At 40.1% G+C, this 12025-nt stretch overlaps 1 protein-coding gene across 1 annotated transcript; it reads left to right on the plus strand.

Annotated features, from left to right (window-relative positions):
• The first annotated feature begins 2181 nt into the window (after nucleotides 1–2181).
• LOC103717861 (protein SAWADEE HOMEODOMAIN HOMOLOG 1-like) lies at nucleotides 2182–9794 on the plus strand. The gene is made up of 9 exons (XM_088707625.2): nucleotides 2182–2262; nucleotides 3598–3674; nucleotides 3862–3907; nucleotides 3989–4130; nucleotides 5857–5926; nucleotides 8113–8164; nucleotides 8977–9120; nucleotides 9201–9320; nucleotides 9427–9794. Exons 1-9 carry the CDS (start codon nucleotides 2221–2223, stop codon nucleotides 9469–9471), a joined length of 738 nt encoding a protein of 245 aa, XP_088563751.1. The 5' UTR covers nucleotides 2182–2220; the 3' UTR covers nucleotides 9472–9794.
• The last annotated feature ends 2231 nt before the right edge of the window (nucleotides 9795–12025 follow it).

Below are 12025 nucleotides of genomic sequence, written 5' to 3' on the forward strand. Positions count from 1 at the left end.
AATTAAGTTTACTTTAATAGATTAGTGGACGACCATTTGTTGAAATATATATATAAGTGAGATCATTCTAAGTTAGGGATGGAGTTACCTTTAATCTCCATTCCATTGTAGACTCTCTCTACTACATAGAAGTGCACCTAGAGCTCGATGACAAAGCCCTTTTGTCCTTCCATTTGAACTTGTCTTGGATGTCTAGCTATATAACTCCAACCAAGTAAGGAGTGTTTTAGGAGTTAAATTAACAAAAAGAAAAAGGAAAAGGCTCGACAGCCTGTTCATCTTTCTTTCTTTCCTCTCCAATCTCAAGCTTGAAGCTTTTAATAGCCTCGCTTTTCCTCAACTCCTTCTAATTAGCTCCTATCCTTCTCCCAACTCTCCCTAGCCATACAAGCATCGCCGACCACCTCCCCACCATCACCATCGACCTACTTATCATCCCTTATAACCACTTGACCTGTCTTCTTCCTTTATCCAACACTACATAATGTCCTCCCTATGCTGGGGCTCGAATTCACTTCATGAAGTCTCACTAACTAGGCAACTTCCATGCACCCCAACTCCAAGCAAGTCATGTTCTCCACATGAGAGGCACCGCATCAACTTGTGGTACCTCTTCCATTTGAAACAAATTGCAACTCGCCATGTATTGATGACCTTCAGAGTCATCATGATCCCTACCATCGCTTGCTCCTTCCACTTGAACATGGATGATGAATTCGGGGTTTCTCTACCAAGTCTAAGAATTCTGCTATGTTGGTAATGTAATCATTAACTGTCACAACCTAGAATCTCATCCAAAATGGCTAGCCGGAAGGTATTATTTGGGTTCTTTAATCCTATATAAGTACCCAAGATCTACCCAGCAAATAACCAATATGGGACTAAACACATGCTCGTATGGGTCCTCACATACTCTCCCCGTTCAAGCCCTGACGTCCTCGTCAGGCTAATGATTCAAATTCATTGAAATCTAAGCACAAACATCACGATCGGCTCGTGGTTAGCCTCAATGGATCTGTATTGCGGTGTTTCCTAGTCCACGTAGGTTATGGGCCGGGTCTGCTCTGATACCATTTGTAACAACCCAAGACCTCACCCAAAATGGCTAACCGGAAGGTATTATTTGGGTTCCTTGATCCTATATAAGTACCCAAGATCTACATAGAGAATAAGCGATGTGGGACTAAACACACGCCCGCACAAATCCTCACATTAACATCAACACCATGAGTGGATGGCAGTAGGAGGAAGTGCATGATTCTTAGCAGTGTTGGGGCGCTTGACTATGCTAGCAGCATAAGCGAGGGCCTCTTAGCTATTAAAGGATGGCAATGATATCGAGAGATTTGTAATTGTGCTGCTGATGATGTCAGGATCGACAAGAATGGTGAGGTGCAGAGAAAGAAAGCAGAGTTGAGGCTTATTGCTAGCACCTTCATTTCTTGGCAAGGTTATTCTTCAGCGAGTTAGTAGAATGATCTCTTTTTAATTATGTTGGGCACTTTTTTTACTAAATTGATTTGTAAATAAGAAGCATACAAGGCTTTTATGTATAAAATTGACTGGATATTAGGTGACATTTATTTTTTTCAAACCATCTTTTGAGCGCATCTATTTTTAGTGATTTCAGTGTATGTATCAAATTTGTAGATAACACAACAAAAAGGGTGGTGGTATTTCTACTTCAAGACATTTGGATGATGGTGAGGGATGAGGTGGCTTTCAAAGCTAAGCATATATTTAGAAAATTTAATGAGGCTACAGATTAGGTGGCTGTCTACGTAGCTAGCCATTCTGAAGCACTATTCGGGCCAATGAAGAAAAGCTATTACGGATAGTGTGATATTTTTATTTTCTAGTTTTATTGGGCGCATGTTACTAACACGCTCTAAATTTTAATATTTTACTCGATTTTGAATGCGCTCTCTTTCCTCCCCCTTCTAGAAGCGGCAAACAATGCACCCCCACGAGAACCAACTCTCCTGAGACCTCCCCTCCCCTCTGAACTCTCTGTTAAGCCCCGTATCCGCCCGCCTTCTCCTCCTCCTCTTCTACTCTCCCCCTTCTCCTCATCCTATTTATCTTCTCTGTTTTTCTTCTCTTTCTCTTCCTTCGCGTCGAAGGAACGAAGGTTTTGCGTTCAAGAGCTCCGAAAAATCCCTCCTTCCGAACCACCTGACCGTTCTCAATCTCCTCGCCTCTCCTTCGGTCTCCGATCACATGGGGAAACGTGGTCGGAGCAGTCGCTTCACGAGGTCCGAGGTAATATCTTTGTCTATCTCTTATCTTGGTCGGTCTCTTGGAGCAATCTCTTTTCCTGAGGTATCTGCTTGACTTCTCTTTTTTGGATGCTTTCTTTCATTTGCATTTGATTCGTATGCTTTAGGTTTTTTATTGGAAGCTGCTATGATGTTTTTGTTTTGGAGTTTCTTCGCAAAGTGTTCTTGCTAGCTGCGAAATCTTGGATGGATCAGATGTTTGATAGTGGAATGTGGTTCTCAATCAATGTATGAACCTGGAGAGGGTTTTGGTTTGGTGATCGAGAAGGGGAACAGAGGACCTTCTTTCTTTTACTCGGCAGATGTTTGTTGATGATAGAATTGTTCCTGTATGAGATTTTTGTCTTGTTCTGTGTATTGCAAGAATATTGTTATTCAATACGTTCAAAAATTCCAGTTTGGAAATGCATCATCCATTAAAATATTTTTCTCCTTTTTTAAGATTGACTTATGTGGTGCTGACTAAAGAGTAAATTTTTATAAATTTTTATTTGGCTTCGTTTGTTTGTTCGGTAATCCAACCAAGCAAAATTGTTTGGTGGACTTTCTTTTTTCTATAGCTAATTCCACCATAATGTTGTGTTCTTGGTTATGTTCTGCAACCTGCAGAAGGCTACAACATGAAAATTAATATTACAATTCTTCTCTTTTCCTTTTGATGCTTGTTTTTACTCCCCCTATTCTTGCTAATTTTTCGCGTGCACCCTAAGATATAAATGCGTGCTTTGTTGACATGTCATCATAGTTTTATGGACTATGCAGACCAGAAATGCATCAGTTGGAAGTGGCAATCCACCGTAATGTAGTAGGCAGCACTAACCTGCTTTTGCCAATGGAAAATCCTGTTATATATGCTCTTCTGCAGTCCTTCCTACTATTAAGTTTCCTTTAATGCCTGAGGTTGAAAAAACTGCATATGCCTGTTTATTACATGTCATTTCTCTGCAATTGGCGGCCCATAAAGGAAAACTTGAAGAAATACTACTTTTCCCAGGGTTTGCCACTGCTGCGATGCTTTTTTTGAGTGTTTTTTGTTCCCAAAACTCCTTTATTGTTGCACTGATATTTCTCCTATTTTATTTAAAGATTGTATTTTTACAGCTGGCTAGAGCCAATAAATAATAGGAATTTGATCCTTCTCGCAGTTACAAATGAATACTTATTGTATTTGCTTTCTTATTTACTTAAATGACAAGATAGATCTCATAGTATGTTCAATTATAAATGGGCTCCTATGTTCTCAGAACACTTGTTGGAAGTTAATACCTTACAGTCATCAATAGATAACACCTACTACTTTTTTTCTTCTCTTTAACAGATCAGGCAGATGGAGGATTTACTTGAGAACAAAGATGCAGAGCAGGATTTCCTTCAGAAACTTACTGAAGAATTGAAGTGAGTTCTACTTTATCTTGGCATTCTTTCAAGTGTTCTGTTTATTGATTACAGTTTTATTGCACATTAATTATTTGTAGTAGTCACTTATCCTTGGAGGGGAAACTTCTAGATGTTTTCTTTTAGATATCATTTTTATGGCTTCATGTTAACAATGTTTTCTCTTATTCGAGGAATTCTGTTTCAGTGTTGCTTCAGGTCGAACGGGAAGCAGAACTATACAGATGAAACAGGTTTTTCCCCACACTGTAATCACTGTGCTTGTAGTGCACGAGCTATTTCACATTAATGTCTGCTTATGAACCATGTATCAGGTGCAGAAGTGGTTCCAGAGTAAGAAGAAACATCAAGCAAATGATGTTACCTTCTCACCTAGTCCTCCGAAAGAACTTATTAATATCTCAGACACAAGCCTTTCAAACAGTGCACCTGAAAGTTCTTCAGACTTTGCTAAAGGTGCTTTACATCATTGTTTCTTATTTTAGATCTGCCCTGCATCATATAAGCTTCCGACGTCTGTTATTTAAGTCTCAAGTAAGACATAAGTGATTTGTGTTGGATGATAACATGCTGACCTCCTAATTAATGCCATGCTTAGGCCATGTTTGGCATTGCTTTCCCCCCTATTTTTTGTTTTTATAAATAAAAACACGAACATGGTTTCCCCCCTATTTTTTGCTTTTATAAATAAGAACACGAACATGGAGACAAAAGTATGTTTTGTACTATTATTTTCTATATATAGAAACTATTATCATGATTTCTTGCAAAGTGAAAGCAAATTATCCACACCATATGGATCCCTACTCTCCTCTCTATTATCATCATGGTTGCTGCTGCCACTACCACCAACCATCTCCACCCTTTAGTCTCACTCCTCTGTCCTTCCCCTCCGCTTTGGTGACCTCTCTCTACACTGCATGGATCTCAACCTCATCTTTATTATTGTTGCCATCACTATTGCCCACAGCCGCCACCGCTACCACCTCCCCGCCCTCCACTTAACCCTCCACCTTCCCCTCCTCTCTGGCACCCTTAAACTCCAATCCCCTTCTTCCAAAACCCTAGAATCCCCTCCCCTCTCATGGCTCTGCTCTCCAATGTCAATGTCAAGGTCCACTACTCGAGGAGGGCTAAGGAGGTGGCTGAGAAGGTGGTGGGTCTTGCAGAGGCTTGCCAATGGTTGAAAGAAGGATTGGTTTTTGATTTTGTTTAAGAAAAATAAATAATAGCCAAACACGATGAGCATGTTTAATTTTTGGAATAGAAAAAAGTCAACACAAATTTTTTGTTATCTAATTACAGAAATAGGAAAAGTGAAAGTGATGCAAAAACAACTGTGTTTCCATAATGAAATGCTACTTTGTCTGTCGTACTGCCGACGATGCAGTCAAATATGAGGGTTATGCTTTGATAAATAAAGGAATATGTAAACGAACATAGCTGCATTGAAAAATTCAAACTATCTATAGATTGTTATTTGAATATGATGCCTCACTACATGAATGTTACAATGCTAATGCTTGACCATATTCCGTTCTGGGTATCGTGATTACCACCTCCCTATCATATCATATTGAAATGTCAAAAATCATCATAGACTTATACCATTAGGATCTCAAGATGTCGATGCAACCAACAAAAGTACATGACTGGAAGGTTCTCAGCCTGACTTTGCTTCAACTTTCCATGCCTAAGACAAATATATGTCCATTGACTTATGGCTTTTAATGTCAACTAACTTGTTTCACTATTTAATAGGTATTGTTTTTCCACAATCTTTTACCAAATACTTAGAATGCTAATTTAAATGATCAGACACATTCCAAACAATATTCTTACCAGTCTCTTCTTGAATTTGATGCTCATCCTCAAGAGCCATGCTGATCTTGGAGGCATCTGCTTCATTAGGTGCCTCAAACCAATTCACTGATATAGATATAAATACTTGATATGCTCAGTTGTGATAAATTTGCCTGCATGCTGGATCGGGATCCACCCAATCCCAGATAATGTTAGTAATAGTTTTAGTGTCATAGACAATGCAAATTGTTTAACCTTCTAAGCCAGCAGTTTTCTGATATTATATAGGTCTTATAAGTACTGCCCAGTTAATGTTGTATATTTTGTTCATGACATATCAGAATTGAAACAATCTTTTTTATTTTGGATTTTTGTTCAGCTACAGGAGAGAATGTTTCTGATGAAACGGAGTTGGAGTTTGAAGCTAGATCATCAATAGATGGAGCATGGTACTCACTTTATAAGGCTTTCCTTGTGCTCCAACTCCATATATGCAGATTTGCATTCATCTGTAGACCGCAAGCAGGATTTGTCTCTCAAGAAAAAATTCCTCTCTCTCTTAACTTGAGGAGGGGCAGACACAGAGCCTCACCTCCTTTAATTTATTTTTTCTCTAACTATCTACTATAAGTTTGTTAAGTTTCACTCTTGACTACATAATATTTCATCCAAAGCATGTTGATCTCTTTCCTTCGAATATGGTAAGCTCTAATGCTTATTATAATTGAACTGGCTAGTAAAATTGTAATATTAGCATTCTCTTCAGCATTTTAATGTACATTTGGGTTTCAACCTGGTTTTGACTAACTTAGACTTCATGTGCAAAAGTCAGACTGTCGACCTGACTATCTTTCCATGGGCTACTAATGCCAGGGGCAGAGCTAGATTTTTCTCTTTTTGTTTTTTCTTGGATGGTTGGGGGGGGGGGGCAGCAAAATCCCTATGCCCTTGCAAGTGGATCATTGGGAAAATTATAAATATTTAGATTCATATGAAGATGCTTATGTGTTGTTTGTTTAATCCTTATAGCCAGTTCCTTATAAGGTCCAATAGGAATAGAGAGAGAGTTTTTAGGCTAAAGTTTAAAGTTTAAACAGTGCAACAATATTTACATATTTCAAGAAATTCTAAGCATATAATGAGGACCATGTGCATTATTATGCAACATAATGGGCAGTATCATTATTCTCATCTGATAAGGACTAGCTGAAAGAGGGGATTATTCAGAGGGAATAGCAATAGACAAATCTTGGGGACAAAATTAGGAGTAGACATGGACAAAGCAACAGCAGATGGGGGTTGGCCAAAACAATTGACAACTGTTTGGAGGGAAAGACAAGATGAGAAGGCACAGAAGAGAAGTAAATGTGCCATGCTTAGATTATGTATGACTGACATGAGAGGGTGAGGCAAGTCGGAGAGACTTCAATGAACTGAAGGACTTGTAGTTGAAGAACTAGAGGGGTTAGGGGGATTTATGATGAAGGGGCCCAAAGAAAAGTGATGATAATCTAGATCATGCCCTAAGGAACGCAGGATGCAGAAAGTCACAAAGACAAGGTATCATAAAAAAGGGGGCCGTAGTTGCTATAAGAGGAAGAGTGGGAGTGGGTGCAGCAGGGAAATACTTTAAAAGCACTTTTAGTAAGGTAGTGCTTAGGAAGCGGGTGCATGCACAAGATTCTTGGAATATTCCGAAGCAGGTGTGTTACCTTAGGCAGAGGATTCTGGCTACTAAGAATATACCTATTTCTGACAGAGAAGACATGAGAGGCTCATATTTCATTTGGTTGTTGATAGAAGAGAAAAGAAAGCTGGTAGAGAGGAACTTTTTAAAAATTTTAAAAAAAGGAGAGGAAAGGCTTATAATTATTTCTTCCACTTTAGGTGGTGGTTTTGAGGGGAGTATAAAAAAAAAGATGCAAGTGGATTAGATCAACCTGTAGCTTATCTACTTTTCTGCTCATCTTTAATAACTTTGTTTTCCTAAAGAAAATCTTTGTTTCCTTCTTTCCCCCCCATTTTATTGAGTTTGTATCTTCTTTTCTTTCATTTGCTCAACGAACTCCCAAAGCACCTCAATGAGACATTATGAGAAAGTAAATGAAGCATGATAATCAATTGTGCAATAATTCATATAAACTGCTTGATCGTGTAATTGTGCATTAGATCCTAGAAAATTCCAATATGATTAAGGCTAATACAAATGAAAAAGTTGGTTTGAATCTGCTCTTGTCAAGCATTGCCAAAACAGTCTTAATAATGTGATGCTTGATAATCATCAGATATTAATAAGGCCAGCGGTCTTAACATCTTAATGGTAATACTTGTTCATTAGACATCCTTCGACTTGATAGACTGATTAAGCACCGATGTCCTATATATTGAGATCAATAAACAAGTAATGCAATAAGTTGACTAATAAGGTAGGCCATAGCCCCTCTTATATTACACATCATATATGAAATAACTCTTCTAAGTATGTAGATGGACAACACAACTGTATGCAACCCATAACGCTGGTGTTCTGGCAAACAATTCTTGACCCACAAAACAGATAAATACAGAACCTAACTGTTAATTTATTGCTTGACTTTTTTGAATATCTTTTATTAATCTTTTTCTGCTACTGCAGGTATGATGTTGTTACTTTCGTCGCGCAAAGAGTTCTTAGCTCTGGTGAACTCGTAAGGAGCACCAATCCAATTAATTTATGTATTTTTTCTGTATAAATCTTAACTCTGAGACCTAATAGTTTGTCGAAGACATAATATCCTAAATGATTTCACTTTGGTTTACTTGTCATGTTGAATCTCCACATGTGAATTACACTTGCAGCACGTGCTAAGAACCATCATTCTGATTCTTGTGCTAGAACGGGAAGAAACCTACCTTCTTTGGATCATGATATTTGCTTTGATAAATGCTGACCATGCAAGATGCCTCCAAAGCAATCATTCATGTGACATAAATTGTATCTTGCACAAAATATTTCATCTCAAGTAATTCTTTCCCCGTTAGTATCAAGGCATGCTCTAGAAAATCCGGGCTAGATTTGTCATTGGACTACTTGTTTACTGATGTGATATAATAAAAGTTCTATTTTAACCCAACTTCTTGTATTGTTGCAACAATGTGCTTCTCGCGTCTTGTAAATAATGTGCTTAAAAACGAAGTATATGGCTTGATGCATGTATAATTAAAACATTATTAGCAGATATCACATATAACCCAATTTTGTCGGCCTAGTGCTAATCCATAATGTTTGGTTCTCCGATATATCTTTGTTCCTTGCAGTCATATTCCTAAACTGTCATTTCTTGTTTTATGTTATACATGTGGGGAGCTTCTAGAGAAAAGTTGTTATAGTGTTACAGAAAAATTGCCAAATATTGTTAAAAATTCTTGCTTCTAACTCATCCTTAATGCTGCAATCTGATAGTCATATGCTCATTGGTATGTTTGTAATCTATCTTAATGAATTTTCATGGTATTCTAGGAAGTTCGTGTGAGATATCAAGGATTTGGTGCTGAGGAGGATGAATGGGTGAACGTCAAGAAAGCAGTCCGAGAGCGCTCAATTCCTCTTGAGTCTTCTGAATGTCTAAAGGTTGCAGTGGGGGGCCTCGTCCTCTGTTTTCGGGTATGTCTTTTAAGAACAAATATAATCCCTTCTTTTACATCGTCACCAGTAATTTATTTCTTCCCGAACTCCCACTTCAGGAAACAACTGAACAAGCTGCATACTATGATGCACATGTCATGGAAATCCAAAGGAAAATGCATGATATAAGGGGCTGCAGGTGTCTCTTCCAGATCCGATATGATCATGATCAAACTGAGGTAACTATTATCTGAACAAGGATGTTTCAGTAGTTATTAGTTGACAGGACCCGGGGATCTAGTAAGATCATATTCATTACTATCTGATTGTCCATGCCAATGCCAGGAAAAAGTTAATTTAAGAAGCCTCTGCCGGAGGCCGACAAATTGATCCCAAGGTTTTGCTTAGATATTAGTTACTGGTGAGGCAAACATTTCTCGTCCGCTGATCTTCCTATATCAGATATGGGCCATCATGACACCCAAGACTGCAAGGGATTGCATTTTGGCTTGGTGACAGATGATCATATTTTAATACTTTTTTTCTTTCGTTGGGTTGCAGCTTAATTGATGACAATGTTCCTAGATATTATGAAACTCAACAATCACCTATTTCATTCTTTGATGCCGGTAGTTACAGCTAAAGTGGTAAACCTGACCAGCCTGTTCATATGAGTGGAGGTTGCTGGTAACCTTCAATTTTTTTTTTAATAAGCAGTGAGGTGAAAAATATTTAATTGTGTGGGGCCTGTTGGATTAATGGCTACCTCTCTTCTTTTTGTTTCCCCTCTTTCGTGCATTACTTATCTGAGATTTCTTGAAATCATTAAACGGACAAATACAAATGATCCCATTTCTATCTAATAAATAATCTATCAGCACAGAGTGCTCTTAGGTTGGTTTTGGTCCAGGTTTCATTAATCCTGGACCGCTCACGCATCGGAGGTTCAACGACTAGGCTTTTGTCAGAACTCTTTATGGTGAAGTATCAACTGGGATACTGATCCAAGTATGAGTCAAGTCTACGGGTTGGGTTCAGGTATGATTGGACCCATGTTGTACCTGATTTGTATTGGGTTCAGGTAGGGTGCGGATCAGGTCTGGGTTCCAATCGGGTACCAAAGTTATGAGTGTGCATATGAGTTGGTTAGTTGAAATATAACTATTATCTAGCTTCATTGGAGAAAGTTCATATGAAAAAAATTAGTTTAATAAAAATAAAATTAGCACGAATAAATCAATATAGCCCACAAATAGGTCTGCAATTAGGCTTGACCCATTGAAATATTACCATTTCTTCATCATGTCACGTGCGTAAGTATGTCGGACTATCCATATAAGAAAATTCGATTCAAGGCATTGCAAATTGCACTCCAACATGAGCCAAGCCAACCATGTTAGATTAACAATTGAGTCGATTCAATATATGTATCTTGACCTAATTCAAGTTTATAAAAAATTCAGCTTACAATGGATTCAAACAAGATATAGGAAAACTAATTGGATTGGTAATTTGACTTGAACAACTTTCTAATGGCAAGGTCTTTTTTTTCTTGCTTAAAACAGGTGCTTCATACAGCATGTGTATGAATACATCCAATAAAGTCAAAATACAACAGCTCGCGGAGTGCCAATGGCGACTCCCCCTCTCCGGAACAAAGGGTATACCCTGAATGGTAGGCCGCATAGGTAGCCACCCAGTCAGCCGCCCTGTTGGCTTCTCTGAATACATGCTTGGCCCGAAGGCCCCCCATCTCTTATCATCATCCCTATATCTCGGATCAGAGGGTGGTCTGTGCTCTCACCCCTCGACCTCCTCTGAATTCATCCAATGACAGTGGTCGAGTCGCCCTCCAAAATGATCGGTCGGGCCTGCAGTACCACCTGCGCATGTCAAAGGGCCGCCCAGGCTGCTCGCAACTCTGCTTCTAGAATCGTCGTGTCAAATAGCTGGCAGCCGCTTGCCGCCACCACCCTGGAATGCGGGTCCCGTATCACAAAGCCTGCACCGCCCTGCGTACCACTATTCAGCACCGACCCATCGAAGTTGACCTTGAGGAAGTTCGGGGATGTGGGCTCCCAGGTGAAAAACATCATCTGAGGAGCTGCCGAAGCAGAGGAGGAACCCCAGATTTTCCAAGCTAACAAAGGTCTATCTGAAGGGTGGGTGGGCCTGATCTCCGTGGCCTGTGCCCGAGCAAACTCCGCAACAAACCTCGGTGACACCCTACGCTCACCGAAGATGCGAGCGTTCCTTGCCAGCTAGATCTGATGTGCCGTGCAAGTCGATATGATAGACTCCTGACAAGTCCGCGAACTGTCCAGCCATTGTCTCATCACATGTAGAAACTGTGTCCTCGCACTCCAAGCCTCCTGCGGGATCTCTAACCACTGCCATGTCGACCTCGCCCATGTACATTGGAAAAGCACATGGTCCACCAATTCCTCAGCTCCACATGTCCCACACTCTGCGGGGAGCCCCAAGCCATGTCTGCTCAGCACTGCTCTCGTCGAAAGGCGATCCCAAATTACCTTCCATAAGAAGAGGGCTACCCTCGTGTGGAACTTGGACCTCCAGATCCACGTACAGTCCGGCCCTGACTCATACTCCTGCTGGATAACGTAGGAAAGATCATCCAGTCTAATACTGGCTTGATACAAGGTACCCCACACCCTGACATCTGGCCCCGCACATCCTTCTACCGGAATAGAATAGATCATCTCAACTAGGTGTACCCCGAACAGCTGTTGAAGTCTGGCCCCGTCCTACTCTGTCCCTCCTGGTGCTAAGAGATCGCACACCCGCAGCTCCTCCGCTGCCTCTGTATCAACCATGGTCGGCCAGCACCTCAAGAGAAGGGTGTCCACCTACAGATCACTGGTCACATCAACACTCTGCCCATCGCCTATCAACCACCTGATATTCGCCGACGCTGTCGACAGGT

This window comes from Phoenix dactylifera, chromosome 1 (genome assembly GCF_051530095.1).
Source record: "Phoenix dactylifera cultivar Ajwa chromosome 1, Ajwa_hap1_PhDact_Kaust_v1.1, whole genome shotgun sequence".
NCBI classification, from domain to species: Eukaryota; Viridiplantae; Streptophyta; class Magnoliopsida; order Arecales; family Arecaceae; genus Phoenix; species Phoenix dactylifera.

Excerpts from the sequence above, each read along its gene's own strand:
- LOC103717861 (XM_088707625.2), top strand. The coding sequence starts at position 2,221 with ATGGGGAAACGTGGTCGGAGCAGTCGCTTCACGAGGTCCGAG. Across the intron at positions 3,675-3,861 it reads AAACTTACTGAAGAATTGAA|TGTTGCTTCAGGTCGAACGG; the intron begins GTGAGTTCTACT and ends ATTCTGTTTCAG. Across the intron at positions 5,927-8,112 it reads TCATCAATAGATGGAGCATG|GTATGATGTTGTTACTTTCG; the intron begins GTACTCACTTTA and ends CTGCTACTGCAG.